Raw genomic sequence first — 17,091 nt, 5'->3', positions numbered from 1 at the left:
ATCCGGGTGAATACAGTACAGCGCGAAGCTACAGAGCGGAGCGCGAAACCTCCAAATCACATCTAGACATCCCAAGGGTGCAGAAACCTGGTTCCAGCACCCTTCCTTGCTACCTCGGGTGAGACCTCAGTCCATGCTTCGCAGGCTGTTGCCGAAAGGGCCGGTAGTTGCGGGATTTGCTTGGCTAGATAATTTTTCCGAACCTAGGTCAGGCCCATATAAGCCAACAAACTGAGGAAAACATAGCATAAAAAGACCAGCAAAACAACAGCAAAAACAAATTTTAAAAACTTGAGTTACAATAATGAAGAGCTCGCTAAGAGCATAATTCCTTACTCTAACAAAAAAAAAATCAAAACAACAAAATTTAAATCTAATTTTATTTTTATTTAATTTCTGATATTTATAAATATATATAATATCAAATCTTTTAGATTTTAAATTGACCATTAATATTAAAAACAATGTCCCTCAATTTTATAAGTAGCAATTGAAGTTACCTTCATTTATGAGGAAATTATTAAAAAGTATAAAAACTAACTCAAGCCACTCCATCGACATGTGAAGAAAACTAAAACAAATCAATGATTAAGAAGGGAAACAAGGGCCATGGCTTGCGGATTAAGCAAGCTTTACCGTATAATTCTAGATATAGTATGAACCTATACATTATTTTGTTTTTTCCACATGAAAAAACATTGGTGTACATTATGTACCAGTACATCTTTAGTAAATTCATTATAACATTTCAGATACATATAGAGTGTCTATTTTGATACTAACATAATGAAAAATGACATCCATTTGTTCCCATAGCACACAGTCCATATACACTAATTTGTTCGTGGAAAATATAAGCAGAAAGCCATAAAGCACAAATTTTCAAGCGCCAAGTAGTCTCATGTATATGTAGAATGTGTATTTTCTAGCGCTCCAATGCCTTCAGTTTGTCTAGTATATCTTGTGGGGGATCCCCTAAATGCATGTTGTTGTTCAATAATGGAATTGAGGTCCTTGAATAGGGCCTATTTTTCCAATCTTTCCCATTTCCGGACTCGATTTTTGAGTTTGTGTAGTTTATGAGTGATGAGTTGCATATGAGGTATGGCTTGGTCCATAACAGTCTCAAGCCATGCAGATTTTACCAGATCGTTGAAGGCTTCATCCTCCAGTAAGGTTCTGTTAAATTTAAAAGGGATGCCCAAATGAATATTTTCTTATCACCAATGTAAAACAATGGGAAAGTGATCTGAAATGTGAGATCCATTTACCCAATACCTCATATTACCCAAATATTCTATCAGGTTCTCATGAATAAAAAAATGGTCTAACCTTTTCCCAATGTATTCTTTCCCCGATCTTCCATTTTTCCATGTGGGGGAAATGGGATATGGAGAGATACCCACTAGTGATTATCAACAAAAATTTTCTAAAGTCTATCATCCATGGGGTTCGTTCTGCATCTATGTCCCCAACATTCTTGGCTAGATACAATGGCATTGCGATCTGTAACCATAATGAGAGATCATATCTTGAGAATATCACATGCCTCCATGTGATCCCAAAAAGTGTTTCTGTCTTTATATAGGGAATATAGATTAATAATATGAATCTTATCCTAAAATCCCCGCAAATGCCAAGTCAAAAAATGCTCGCAATGTGGCCCACTTGGGATCCCATAGTGCAGTCATACCACCAAACATACCGTTTGAGTCCACTGCAACCATATGCCATTCCATAAATATAGATCTAAGGTAACATATAACTTTATCATATCTTGACATGATGTCTTGTAACAGGATAATGAAAGGGTGAATTGAGAGGAAGAGATGTCGAAGGGACAGTCTCTTTGAGGAATCCCCCAGACCCTGCATGTTGAGTGATATGCAATTCATTCAAATACCTCAGCAACGGGCATGTATGCTCGAGAATCACATGTAGATATGATGGGAACATCTGTCAAATTATACAAGTCAGGAGGGAACAAGGATTTGATGATGTTGTACCACAAAAATGTCTACTACGCTTTCCCCATTTCCCTCTGATAGTAATGTTGAATGTCGAATTTGGGTTGATGACAGGAGGGGAGGAGTGCTCTTTGTCCTTATGAATAGTAAGGGAAACCAGGTCCATGGCAGGGTTCTACATTAAAAAATTCATATCACTACCGACCATGTTAGGCGGGGAAATCTCCCGAACTAGGTCAGCATTAAGGTGACGAGGGGTAATATGAGGGGTAAGCGAGGAGGAGGGAGCATGTGAATGCAACATAGGATTTAATGAAGGAGGGTTTGTGGGAAAGGATTGACCAATATGAATGTTTTGTAGGGGCAGGATAAAGGAAGATACTGGGTGTGGGGGCAAAGGGTTCCGAGTATATGTTGAAGGAGATTGTGCATATGAGGTCGTATTCACATTGCGGGGAGCAAAGAACATACTGTTCTCTGATCAAGGGTTAGGGCCATGTGAGGTGTGAAGAGACAGTGATGGAGAGGATGTGGATAAAACAAAATTAATAGGAGATACTTCTAAATTTTGTAAAGTACCTTGAATCATCAAGTGCACATGATCCCCTCTCTGTTGTCCAACCCTTTCTCGTCCACCCCACCATCTGCAATCATCCTCCATATGTCTGAGATGTTTTGGGAATCTGTCCATAAGATGTTCCATGTGATGGAAAATAAGACATCAAAAGGGTATTCCCTAGTAATGCAACTTTTGTCTAGTACTAACAAGCCACGAAACGAGGTCGATATGTTTAGGTAGCCCCCTCGAGAGTCCCGTCTCTACCAATATCCATGCTACCCTCTTGTCTTTTGCACCCATGCATCCGAGATCCATGTATATGAAACATCTGATCAAACCCCTAATCTCCATCAAGGCCTTACGTGTCCAGAATTCTAGAAGCAACCCTGTGAGATTTACCCACACCATATTATTTCTTGGAGTGTCCCAGAGCAGATTAAAACCAATGTACCATCTGTTGAGGTGGAGGAGGTGGAGGAAGCTTCTTCCTCTAACCCATGGATTTTTGAGGATGTGCTCTAGGTCCTCTTGATGCAGGAAATGAAAATAGTACAACGAATTCATAAACCCGCTCACCTTTGGAGTGTAACCCAAAATTGAATCCCACTGTGCTTTTACCTAGTCCTGCATGTTTTGTTATGGGAGCTCTGCAAATCCCCATATGCCCACAAGAGCTCTTTTTTGAAAACTATTAACTCTGTCCCAGAGCGCATCATATCTAAAGCTCAGAAACTTTGTGTTTGTAGACAAACATATCATTTTTCATTTTCCCTTTCTTTTGTTGCGGCGCCTCGTGGCTCGGGGAACCTACCATATGTCCATGTCATTCGCTGTCTGACCACGTGGAGGCCCCTCAAGAATTAAAGTGGCATGTGTACGTCCAGTCGGGCGCACTATATCGATTCCTTTCCATCCATATGAGTAGGCTTTTTTCTGCCTCTAGCATTGATTGTACGAAAGCCTCGTGGGACAATGTGTCAGCATCCAACTCTATGAATGATCAATCCATGTAGGATAATAATCTGAGGTATGTCCCAAGAAAAACTGCATGCAAAAAACAAATATACGATAAAATATTTTGAGAAGCAGATCTTATTCAGTATAAACTTCCCCCAAACCTGCCCTAGGGATCCACCTCTACTAATCACACCTACCTGAGCTATGATCTCACCTTCATCATCACCCGAGGTTTGATTCCCAAGGTGGTTTATTGTTCGACCTTACCAAAAATGACCTCGAGAGTAGAAACGTCGTCATTGCACTTATAGAAATAAATTCCAAATCTGTAAGAAAATGATAGGCTGCTAAAGGTGGCAATGTGCATGTATCCCCACACATCAATTTAAGGGACGCCCTGGGATCCATAATCCTACCAACCCCAACCCGAGAATGCACAGTGTTGACATTCTATGTATTGGATCCAACAACTCTAAGGGATATCCATTTATGAATTGGAAGGATTCATGCCATAAGAATAAATGTTAGCCATCCTCCTTATATACAAGAGGGAAAAGTCAGCACATGTCATAGTATGTGCCTAGATCATAAAAACGTTGAAATCTAGATCTTGAGGTTTAAGATTTAAAGGTCGATATGGAGAATCCATCGAGCAATTGTCCAAATAAATGAGTCCAACTACTACCCTGGAAAATTCAAACCTGTACCATTGGAAAAATCCTACCACCCGAGCCCAGCTTACACCGTCTCCACAGAGTCCCACTCCCCACCAGATCACTCTCCACTGGAGCAAGAGCAAACATCTAAGCAACCATTAGCAACACCAACAACACCATCGTCCTTTGCAACACCACCATCTATGGAAACATTTGAGATTGAAGTATTTGAAGGGACGAGATATGTTGAACCAAGAAAGCCACATTTTCCATAGGAAATATAGTTTAGACCTATCTAGATTCACATCATTTCCATTTTCCTCATCATTGTAAATAACTCTGAAATTCCCCCACCCCTAAACATGGGTCATTTTTTGCGCCCTTAGGAGATAACATCCATATCGTCCCTCTGCATACTATCACCCCTATCTTATCACATTAGCCAACTAGTCTTAGCGACTACAAGAACAAAAAAAAATCGGACGTGGAATATAGGACTAGCTATGAGCACCTAACTAGAGCTTCATAAGACTATAAGAAAAAAAATGGGTAATAGTCCCCTATACATCCATTTTCTTTCATGTTCGTCTAAGGTCACTAATCATAAGATGCAAGAGAAAATCACAATAGCAGATAAAATCCCTAACAGTAAAACCTCCACAAACCCATTGTTGTCCATATTTTCTTAGATTCAATATAACAAATTCATTTCCTTACCAAAGGCATTATCATGTCTTGATTCTACAATGTGGCTGCCTCAACCTCCTCATGCTTATTGCTCCTCTAAAATGAAACTTATTAATAATAGATCTTATAGTCCAAATTACCAATACGAACCCATACATTATTTATTAAATTAAGATTTATAAGTGTTAAATAACATATTTTATATTAAGTTTATATGAGTTTGGATAATTGAAATAAAATATGATAGTGCTTTTAGTGTTATGTGTTCTAGTTGTGTAGGATACTAATTATAGTATGAACTCAAACATAATTTACTAAATTAGCTGTTACGATTTTTAAGTTTTAATTAGTAAATTTTCGATTGAGTTTGTATGATTTGAGCAAAGTAAATAGTTCTTGAGTGTAGATTTTCGCAATTAGTAATGTAGTTTTTTTTAGTGTGTGATCTATTGCAATTGCACGTCTAAATTAATGTTGCAAAACATTGTGTTCGGTGTACTGAGCCATCTATACATGTGAGTGAAAATTTTGGAAAGAGCATCATGTGTAAATTGTTAAGAGTTAACTAAGCCTAAGGTTTTAAGGTTTCACGTTAGGTTAAAAATTGATATAATATTTAATATTGGATAGTATTTGATAATTCCATTTTATTAAAAAATAATATTCATAATAAATCTATTATTAATTAAGATTCACGGTTTGACCAATGGAGAGAGCGAGAGCGCCGAGATGGCGTCCAACCAATGGATTGCACTGATCCGGCGGCCAACTAGTGCCTCCGACCGTGCCTGCAACCGCTCCAATCACAGTCTGATGTTTTGGTGACTCTCAAATGAATGTCGAGCTTCATATCATAATGCCACGTCCCAGCTTCACCACTTGTCCTACGTTAGTGCTTCATGCTCGCATGCAATTTGTAGTTCCGCCTCCTGTCTAGTGACGTGCGGTCCCTTCTGGCAAAACATTCCTTATTTAGTCGCTCCACCCTGCACTGAGCGAGTTTTGGCCTTCCCACAACTCCGCGCACCCTTGCGCGTGGGAAATAACGCCTGTCATTTTTGTACTCCTGCCATGAAATCTCTGTTTACTTCGGGGAAGGCTCTATTTTACTCTTGGCCTTAAGCTTTCGGCCCTCGATATTTTCCAGGAATCTCCTTTGCTCTTTTACCTATTCTGATTCATCTTTGTCTCCTGTGCTTTTATGGGCCGGCCCGACCTGTTATTTCTATTATCTCTCAGATTGTGCTTGTGGCTTGGCGTCGGACTACGTCTGTGGCGTTCTGCGGTGCTCTTGCTCTTGGCGGATGCTCTGGGTTAAGGTTAGTATATTTTCGGTTGCTCGCACCACAGTCAGGACATATTTCCTTGTCATATCGGTAGTTTCTTTGGTCCTAGCGTCGTTAGGATAAAAAATTTTGAATGCTTTCTTGCATCAAAGTAACCGTAAAAGACTGATAAAGGATCTCTATGCAATAGTTTTTCTCAACATCTTTTTAATTTTTAAAAAGAGCTAGATATATGTTGAAAAGCCTTCTCTGTTGCTTCATTATCAGAGGCTTTATTTTATGATTAGACTCTCTATTTTATGATTAGACTCTCAGGAGGGACCACTGTGTTTGTCTATCACCCTTCAAAATTCTGTGCATGTCTTTCTCACTTTTGCCGGGCTCATATTTCTGGTCTTTTTTCCTTAATTGGATCTGGGATCCTTTAGTAAATTTGAAGCACTATTGTGTTATATCAAAGCCCTGTTCTGATTTTAGCCTAAAAATTGGTGTAAGTGCAATCACTGCTATTGCTGCTGTATCATTTTTCCGAGCCATTCTTTCCTCTCTCGTTTGTTCCTTCTTCCTCCCTCGTCTCTCCTAGTTTTTCCGATCTCGGAATTATTTGGCCGATCCATTTTCAGTCGACCGGAATTGCCAATGATGTAAGATGGAATTGCCAATGACGTAAGATGGAGCGGGATTGTTTTCTCTTTCCACTTAAATGGGAGCCGTCGCTTTTGAAGTCTTCCTTTCCTTTCTTCTGATTTGATGTCTAATCCTTCTTTTATGGATGTCAGTAGTGGAGCTTTCCAAGAAGGTTATGCTCCAGCAGGTCTGGGTATTTTATGATGTTCCCTAGATTTGGTCAGTTTTTTGAATTTTTTCGTAGGTCGTCATTCCCATATATTACATTCCCATATATTACCTGGAGAATTATCTTCCGTATTTCTCACACGTTCGGTCTCTTTGTTGTTCCTTTTTTTTTAAGTATTGACTGATCGACTCTCTGACTCCCAGACTGTCCCTCTCATTTATAACCTGGAGTTTTCTTGTCCTTTCCATCTTTCTTTTTTGGCTCTTATGTCTCTTCCTCATTTAGTATAGGTTGTACTCATTGACTGAATGGAAGCTTTTTCTGACGTGTCTGTCGCGTCAGCCATGGTGCGGGCCACCATGGAAGCGGAGGAGATATTTGGCAGGTCGTCCGCCAAAGCCGATTGGCAATCTTCCCTGGCCAATAAGTTAATTCCCCATGCTCTGATCTCGGACCATGACCTAAAATGTGGCGGCTCTGTTCTCTTGCCACGCAGAAGGAACCAACGCCCTGTGAAGTCATCCCCTCCCCCTGTAGCCATTAATCTGGATAACTCATTTCTTTTGGATAGGATAGCTAGCCTTCAGAAGCGTGCACTGGTCAGTGGTTGGCACTTCCTAGCAATGAAGGACGGTCAGATGAGATCTTGGATTGGTTCTAAATGGAACTCTCTTTTGGGGTATATTCCGGCTATAGTCAAGCTTATGAACAACTGGTATAGTTTCCATTTTCTTAGTGACCATGATCTCGAAGTTATCCTTGCTCTTCCTTGGGTTCATGATAAAAGTTTCCTTGCTCTGCATAAATGGTACATTGGCTTTAATCCTCTGCATAGTACCCCTTCAAAAAATTATATCTGGGTGAAGCTTCTGGGTCTCCCCATCACACTGTGGAATAAGGAGACTTTAGCAGATATAGGCAATGCCATTGGGAGATTTATCTTTGTTGATCCCAAATGTCTCAGGGCCAAGGACAAAAGAGTTGCTTGGATTTTAATTGAAAAATAATACAGAGGGGGTTTCCCTGAGCATATCGACCTATCATGGGGTGAGTCTAACATTCAACAGAGATTGGATTACTGGGGCGTTCCTTTCCGATGCTCCGTATGTCATAAAACAGGTCACTTGAAATTAACCTGTCCCCGTCGTCCTGGTGGAAGACAACGAGGGAGGGACCATTATAAAAATCAACCTGTCAACCTATCGGGGATGGAAGGGGATGATCAAAGGTGCAATATGGACCATGGTTTTGGCCGAGACCCAGAACTGGGAATCCCCACCTCTCATCCCCTCAGGGTTTTTCACCGGGAAGATCGTCAAGCCTATCACTGAAGAGATCTCATTCCTTAGAGTACTTTTGCCGGAATCTCAGTCCTCTAAAGGAGAATATCAACATGCGCAGATCATCTTGCAAGTCGAGGTCCCCGGAACCGATAAGTCATTCTCCATTTGAAAGGCGAATGCATTTCTCAGTCAACCCTATGCCCCCTGAACCTTTTCCGGATAAAGCATTACCTTCTCCTCCCCCTATTCCCCATCCTTTCCTGGATATCCCATCCGCTTCGCACATCACATATATTTCATCATCTCCTCAATCACCTAAAAATCCCAATTCAGTGCCTCAGGGGAACGCAACTCCTCCTCCCCTCTTGACTCACTCCATCCCTTCCAAAGCCATTGCAGATTTAAAAGGAAAGGCACCTTGTATCTCTGTCACTCCCCTGAACTCTCCTGAATCTTCTCCTGTAAATTATTTCGAATGTGATCTAGATCTTCTGCTTAAATGTGAATCCCTAAATCTTCAACCTCTAACTGTTCATAAACCTCAAAAGTCTCCCTCCCCTTCAATCAGTCCTACCTCGGCAGGAAATATTACAGTAAGAAGAAAGCAGAACAGGGGAAGCAGACATTTTCGGGGCAGAAAGGGTAGGCCAGATTTGAACATTCGGGATCTCTCTCTGGTTGACATTCCTATCATCGATCTCGCTGTAAAGGGGTCGCTTAGAGCAAGCAAGCCTGGGGATAAGACCAAATGATCAATATTCTCTTAATGAATATTAGAGGTCTTGGAGCGGACCCAAAATTTTTGGCTCTAAAGGATCTTTTTAGATCCTCAAAATCAAAGATTCTACTCATTCAAGAGACTATGCATGGTTGCCAGGAAACCATATCTTACTTCAGACGCATGTTCCCCTCCTGGCACATGGCTGCGACGGGTGCTACTGGTCTTTCCGATGGTCTTGTAGTCTTGTGGGATCCGGCTTGGATTTCGGCAGTGGCTTTCAAGTGTTTTGCTGGCATTCTCCTTCTCGCCTATATTAGGGGCTCACCTGGGCCGTTTCACATCTTAAATGTCTATGCCCCGTATAAAGAACGCCTTCCCTTCTGGGATCACTTTCTGTCCTCTGAGCTCCTGGACCTGGATTCTCTGTTGATTGGGGGGGACTTAAATTGCACTCTGAGTAATGACGAGATTTGGGGAAGGGGCAGGAAAAATGATCAGGTGGGAGGTATGATCAGAGATGTTATCCTCCAGCACAATTTTGTTGATGTTCATCCTATCAGAATGGGACCTACTTGGGATAATGGGAGATCAAATGATGCTTATCTTGCTAAGAGACTTGACCGTTTCCTCATTCACGACAGGTTGATTGATCGTTTAGGGAATCCCACTGTAAAGATTATTTCGAGCTTCATCTCGGATCACAGACCTATCTCCATCCAATGGAATCTCGTGGGTCACAGGAATGGTTATCCATTCAAATTCAATAGAGTTTGGTTAGAGGATGCTCAGTTCAATAATCTCATCTGGGATTTTTGGCTATCTTCTTCCTCTGATGACCGATCTTGGCATACCCAAACCTTCTTGGATCGCTTGTCTGCCCTCAGGAAATGTGTTAAAAGATGGCAGCGGGAAAAGGTGATCTCAAATAGGGAAGCTCTAAAGGAGATAAATGAAAAACTTGAAAGATTATCTGTTTGCCTGAATGCTAACAATGTGTCTCTAGATATGAGAGCTCATATAAGGGATCTGGAGAGAAAAAAGCAAAACATTCTAGCAATTGAAGAGGCTTCCTGGAGATTGAAGAGCAGAGCCACATGGCTTAAAGAGGGTGATAAAATACAAAATATTTTCACTGGTATGCAAACAAAAGGCGGGAATTAAATTCAATTTGGGAGATAAAAAATGAGGAGGGAATCTCGGTGAAGTCACAGGAAGACATCACAAAGGAGGCTGTAATTTATTTTCAGAAAGCATACAACAGGAATAGGAGTAGTGATTTTGATGACATTTTGTGGGGCATAGAACCCTATATAAGATAATCTCCCTTTGTAATACCCTCTATAAGATAATCTCTAAACTCATCACTGACAGGATGAGAAATATTTTATCATCTCATTTGACCCTAGAACAGCATGGCTTCCTTAAGGGTAGGAACATTCTAGAGGCTGTTGCTCTTACTCAGGAATGCCTTCACTCCATGCACACAAGAAAAGCCGAAGTTGCTTTATTGAAATTAGATCTCAAAAAAGCAAATGACTGCATTGACTGGGGTTTCCTTTCCAAAATTGGCCTTAATAACAGATGCTAAAATTGGATAATGGCCTGTGTTGAAGATGTAAACTATGCTGTTCTTATTAATGGTTCCCCTTCTTCCTTCTTTCCTACTGCCAGAGGTTTGAGGTAGGGATGTTCACTGTCCCCTCTCCTTTTTATTCTGGTCATGGACTCCTTAAGTCTTCAGATAAAAAGGGTTGTAAGAAAAAAGATATGTCGTCCTTTGGCAATCAACCGGGATATTTCTATTTCACACAACTTGTTTGCTGATGACATCCTACTTTCGGCGATGCTTTGTCGTGCCTCATGGATCTGTTTGCATGAGATATTGGGAAGGTTCCAAAAAGCTATGGGGCTGTGCATAAATGACGAAAAGTCATCTTTCCATCTGGAGGATGTAAATGGGGAACTTATTGTTCATCTGATCCAACTCTTCAATATTAAAGCCAAACCTCTTAAAGAGGGCTTGAAATACCTGGGTTTTCATTTAAAACCTGTGGGCTACTCATCTGCTGACTGGATGTGGATTCATGACTGGTACTTCATGAGAATTGCTGGATGGGAATTTAAATGTCTTTCTATGGCTGGGAGAGCAATTTTAACTCAAGCAGTTCTGGTCCAATTAATGGTCTACTGGGCTCATCTATTTTTCATACCTGTAAATATAATCCACAAACTAAACAGATTAACCGCAAATTTTATCTTGGGGGGGGGGAACAAAGAGAAAAGAAGGTTCCACCTTACTAAACTCTCAAATTTGACTCGTCCAAAAAAGTTGGGGGGCTGGGGAATCATGGACCTTAAAATGTTTCGCATAGCACTCCTCTGCAAATCCTTATGGAAAGGAGTCTTAGGGGATAGTCTTTGGAGCAATGCCATCAAATCGAAATATATGGACAACAGAGACATATCCTACTGGTATAGACAAGGGACAATAGGATCTTCTCAGGGATCAGCCATATGGAGAAGCTTTCGAAAAATTGAACATTTTTTTCTTCAAAATCTGGTATGGAGTTTTCAATCGGGGAAAAATATCATTATAGGACTTGATCCCATCGCGGGAGGTGACGAGGAAATATCCTTTTCTCGGCAGTTACTCTGGGCCTTACAGCAAAAAGGGATCTTCTATTAGGAGCAGACCATTGATAGATGGGTGGGGTCTCTTCCTATTTGGAAATCGGCCTCGATGATGGACCTCAACGATGATCTGGCTCTCCAATGGAATCAGATTACTTGGTCTATGAGGAACAGGGGAATTTTCAGATCTGAGGTAGAGGATAAACTTATCTGGAAGGGGTATAGGGGAAGGTCGACTGTATATGTAAAGGATATCTATCTACAGCTTCAACAGGACAGTTCCATTCAACAGGATAACATTTTCCCTATTATCTTTTGGAAATCTGGTTGCCCCCATAAGATTATCATCTTTGCATGGCTTGTTTTCCACAATAAGAACCTAACGTGGGATAACCTTCAAAAAAGGAACTGGAGCGGACCTGCTATCTGTCCTATTTGTAAATCGAACGAAGAAAACAACATTCACATTTTCCTAAACTGTCTTCAATCGTAGGGGATATGGAAGAATCTGGCAGACCATTTCGGAATCAGTAGGATTTCTTTTCTCTCACTCAAGGAAGCTTTTGAATGGTGGAGCAATCTGAAATCGGACTGGAGGCCTATTCCGCTATTAACCTTATGGGCTATATGGAAATGGAGGAATAGGGTCCTCTTTCAAAACAAGAAGGAAAATTATAGCTCTATTTATGAATCCATTCTCTCCCAGTACTACGCTTGCCATTCCTCCATTATTTCTCAGCGATTTGGAAAGCTGAAGGCAAAAAATCTTGATCCCATGGGCGTTCCTCGTGCTTATTTTGATGGGGCGGCTCAAAATGGTATTTGTGCATGTGGTGTCTTTATTATCCCTATGGAGAACCAACATATCGACATTTTTTGGCACGGTGGTAAAGGGTCAAACAACAAAGCAGAGGCAATGGCATTGGCTGGTCTCCTAAAATTTTGTGACTATCTAAACATACATGATTTGCAAATATTCAGTGATTCCAAGGTCATAATTGACCATGTTAAGTCTACTCATTCCATAAAAAATCTCAATCTTTTGGGGTGGCTGAACAGAATAGACTCTATCTGGAAATCTCGAAAAGACTATTCTATAAACCATATCGATAGAGCAAAAAACAAAGTTGCTGATTCTCTGTCAAAAAAAGGTCTTTCTTCACAAAACAAATTCTGGAAGATGAGCATATCAGTGGGGGATGAATTGCACCATATCCAGGATTTCATTCTACCGGGTACTTAATTCACTTTCATCTCTCTTCAATTCTGGTATGTATCAAGTACCCCGTTTTATTTTCCCTATTCTGCTTAGCACTTGATGTTTTCTGATCCTGCTTACTCTTGCTGATCCATACAATGCCTTCATTCTATCCTGTACATTTTAGATGAGGTTTTGTTTTTATGGGCTCCGATTATGCTATTTCTCTGTATTGGCTTGGTTGCCTTATCCAGCTTTACTTATGGGTTATCATAACCGTCAGATATTGTACTGTTTTCTCTTAATGAATGAATAGTAATCTAGCTTTTTTCTTACTGATATATATATATATATATATATATATATATATATATATATATATATATATATATATATATAGTGAACAAAATTTACAAATCCTATGAAATTTTATCAATGAATATGTTGATAATTATATTGTGACGCTTTAAACAATTATTTGCATATAGTGTCTAATGGAATAATTGATAATTTCTTATTGATTTTATTGATTTCATAGTAAAGAAGATAAAATAGCTAACACATAAGATAAAGTTTCCAACTCAAATTATTTATATTTTATGAAACAATTATACATTTTAATGAGCACTGATACTTAATATATGTGGGCTCATACATCAAGGAAAGGGTAAACGAATTATATGAGTGTACATTTTAATTCTTAGGTAGGGAAGGGTAAGTGAATTACATGAGTGTACATTTTAATTCTTAGGTAGGTGCATTACGTGTGTGTATAATTTAATTGTTTAATTACACATAAAGTATCATTTTCATGGAGGCATTAACATTTTATATCTTCACGTAGTAAAGAGGATAATTAATGGTGTAGCTATAATGTCCATGGGAGATGCTCGATGAGTACACAAGAATTCTAGAGGATCTTACTATTTCATTATACAAAAGACTTAGTAAACAATGGTTGCATTGATTTTAGCAGTATATCTTGTTGAACAATGTCTTGTCATTGATGTCAAAGCTAGGGGGAGTCTTAAGTGGAAATCTAAGATAGAAAGGAGGAAAAGATAGGGTAAGGTCAGCATTGATGTCAAAGTTGGGGGGAGTCAGGGAAACAACGTAGGTTGGATCGTTGGCTCTTATTCATTTCTAGGGTTCTCAATATGCTCAAAGCTTAACCGAAGAAGGGGTCCAAAATGATGTCAGAACAATAAACCGCCAAGGGCGCATGACATGCGATGAAAGGATTTGCGCGCCCCCCCCCCCCCCCCCCCCCCTCAAAATCACTTGAGGTGACATAGACTCGCAGAGTGTGATGTGGCATTGGTGGGGCCAAGTGCAAAAGATGGAGCAAGGTCAAGGAGCAAAACAACGTGGCAGAATGAGGCCAAAGCTAGCCATAAGTAAGGACATCCCACTAATCACAAGTTTTATGGTTTGTCGTCAATTAATAGACATAATATTTCTACCAAAGTTAATGTCTCTGGGAGTTAGGTTCCAATACAGGGTTCCATTATCGAGCCCCTAAAACATTGGGTATTTGTCAATGCAAATGCTCATGGATTTTCCTAAGATCTTAATGGTAAGCCCTAATCATAAGTCTAGATCACATAGGGCTAACATGCAGAAGTTTGTTAATACAAAAGGTCATGGATTTATTCGATATCTGATATGGGAACCTATGGTCAAGCTCCTAGTCATGGAGGAGCTAAAGTGTAGTACCAAGGGCTTGGACTCCTTTGGCATATTGCCATATTGACGATTTGGTAAAGTGTTTGTTTGTCACAAAACCTATGGTATTTAGATATCTCGATGCTTGAGACATGCCAGTTGGATAGACAACACAACAATGACATGGTGTGCCGTGTGGACAAAGGTGACAAAGGAATGAGGTGGCAGCTTGATTTCCTCAAGTTTATCACCATATCAGTGTTTTGTAACACTTTTATGTGTGTTTGTTTTCAGTTTATAACTAATATCCCAATGTGTTGATCCTCCAATATGAAGTGAGACCCGATATTCAGATATTAGATATGGTAAGCGCCCGGTCATAACAATTAGTCACAGGGTGCTAACATGTAGCACATGAGGGCTTAATGTCCCCAGAACATCAGAATCCCAAGGTGATGTTTTACAATGCCAAGTTTGAAAAACTTTCGATAGTCTGGGGTGCTAATATGGGATGTGCTCGGTCACAACGCATAATTCTTGATAGTTGTTGACTTAATGCATGGCTGTTGAAAAACATATCCACATGTTTTTTTCCCTATTGTTCAATAACCTGATATTTGTCACTTGACGGGTTTGGTGGACAAAAAAAAATATGTCTCATAACAAAAAAGGTTCCCGTCAATAGGTCTAAAGGAACATGGCTTTGCAAGGGTGTCTAGTATTAAAGGTTTCCTGAGTATTTCTTGAAGTTTTAAATATATAAGAGGTATTTGATGTTTCATCATCTAGCACCGGGTAAAGTTAAAATTTAAGGTTCAGGGCATATTGGCCTAGTAACGTTGGTCAACCAATATTCAAATGTAAACAACCAAATTTGAGGATTCAACATCCTATAATGCAAAGGATATGTGGTCATGTGAAATGGCTGGGCCAAAGGAAACTTTAAAATAATAATTAAATATTTTCACAAGTGTTGGAAGTGGCATAAATCGAAGGTCTATTGGAAAAAGTACCAAGTTAGATAAATTGGGGACGAAGGAAGCATCTATAATTTGAAAAGGCCAAAAGAGGAATTTTGTGATAAGAGGTGCAAAATTGTGAGTATAAGCACATGAGAAGTCACTGTGTTAGAACCAAAATAAGAGCACTTAATGGAGGATCTATGGATAGAGCACATGGATAAGTAAATAGAGGTTTGATTTGGGATAAATGAGCACCTTATTCGAGAGTGGTGTGTTGTTTGGGAGTGGTCTATAGTGCAAAGGTGGTGTGTAATACGAGAGTGGTGTGCAGTATGAGAGTGATGTACAATGTGGTAGTGTTGAGAAATGTGTGAGATGTGTGTTATGCAAGGTGTTTGGAGAGTGTTATTTAAGATAGGAAAGAACTAATAATTGTGCATGAAAGATGAGTACTAGACAATAGAGAGTGTGGCTAATACATTAATGTAGAGTTGTGTAGTAATAAAGCAACTGCAAAACTATAAGTGATCAAAGGATATTGCTAAAAAGTAACAAGGAGAAGAGTGAGTCAGAGAAGCTCAATGATTTGAGAGGATGGAGTTGGTTGCAAAGAATTGAAGAAGAGTAGAGATTTGAAGAGGTAGTTGTAAAGAATCAAAGAATATAAGAGATATGGTGAGGTAGCTACAAATAAGTGAAGAAGAGAAAAGTGGTCTAGAAAATAACAGATTGTTGATCATAAAATATGACCGGGTTGGTGTCTTAGTGGGGATTGTTATCTCTTGTAGGTCGGTGCATGTGATTCTAAGGGGATTAGTGTCTCCTATAGGGCGGTGCCTATAAAACAGTGGGGATTGGTGTCTCTAGTAGGTAGGTTCCTACAAATATTGAAATAGTACATTGGTTCCTACAAAGAATAATTAATTAAAAGAAGTTTTGTGGTTCTCTCCCTAACATGTCCCAATGTATATCTTTTGTTCTATAGTATGATCACGTGATTGATGTCTTATGATGTTTAACTGCTTATAAATAAGTAAAAATTATATTATTTTGATTCAACCCCCCCACCCACCCCTATCAGTATAATAATGAATCCAACAATTAGTATTAGAGTAGGTTCCTTCAAAATTAATCTAACCAGTGGAAGGTAGATTTTAGATGGACAAAATGGCCAGTCACGATGGTACTTTCTCAAACAAAGTCCCACTCTTTAATGGAACAAAATATGCCTTTTGGAAGATCAGGATGAGGATTCCAATATCACTTGGTTATGATATTTGGCTATATGTGATGAATGGTTGTCAAGTTCCAGCAACTCCTTCAACAAATCTAGATGGTAAAGGGGTTTACATAAATAATGCAAAAGTTATGAATGCCATTTTATGTGGTCTTGTAGAATTTGAATTTGTTAAGGTAATGAAATGTGGATTTTCTAATGAAATTTTGAACAAGGTTCAAAGAAGCTACGAATGAGATGAAAATGTAAAGAGGGCAAAGCTTCAAACTCATAGAATGCAATTTGAAAGTTTAAATATGAGTGAAGAAGAAGTTATTGCAGGATTTTACCTTCATGTAGATGAGGTTGTGAATATTATTAGAGGATTTGGTGAAAATATTGATGAATCAGTAATTGTTCAAAAAGTGTTGAGATATCTTCCATTGAAATTTAATGCTAAAGTTTCAGCCATTGAAGAAATGAAAGATCTAAAACAAATGAATATGG

The 17,091-nt window shown here is 39.4% G+C and overlaps 1 protein-coding gene across 1 annotated transcript; it reads left to right on the top strand.

The window, feature by feature from the left end:
- Positions 1-9,110: 9,110 nt before the first annotated feature.
- On the top strand, positions 9,111-10,073 carry LOC149259099 (uncharacterized). The gene has a single exon (XM_089451963.1). It carries the CDS (start codon positions 9,111-9,113, stop codon positions 10,071-10,073), a length of 963 nt encoding a protein of 320 aa, XP_089308089.1.
- Positions 10,074-17,091: the final 7,018 nt, after the last annotated feature.

Source organism: Pinus tabuliformis, chromosome 6 (assembly GCF_031772625.1).
Source record: "Pinus tabuliformis cultivar Carrire ecotype Pingquan chromosome 6, CPIR1, whole genome shotgun sequence".
Taxonomy (NCBI): Eukaryota; Viridiplantae; Streptophyta; class Pinopsida; order Pinales; family Pinaceae; genus Pinus; species Pinus tabuliformis.
Note: the sequence above shows the minus strand (reverse complement) of the source record. Positions and strands in the feature narration are given on the sequence as shown.

Bases quoted from the DNA above. Each gene is read 5' to 3' on its own strand.
- LOC149259099 (XM_089451963.1), top strand. From the start codon at position 9,111: ATGGCTGCGACGGGTGCTACTGGTCTTTCCGATGGTCTTGTAGTCTTG.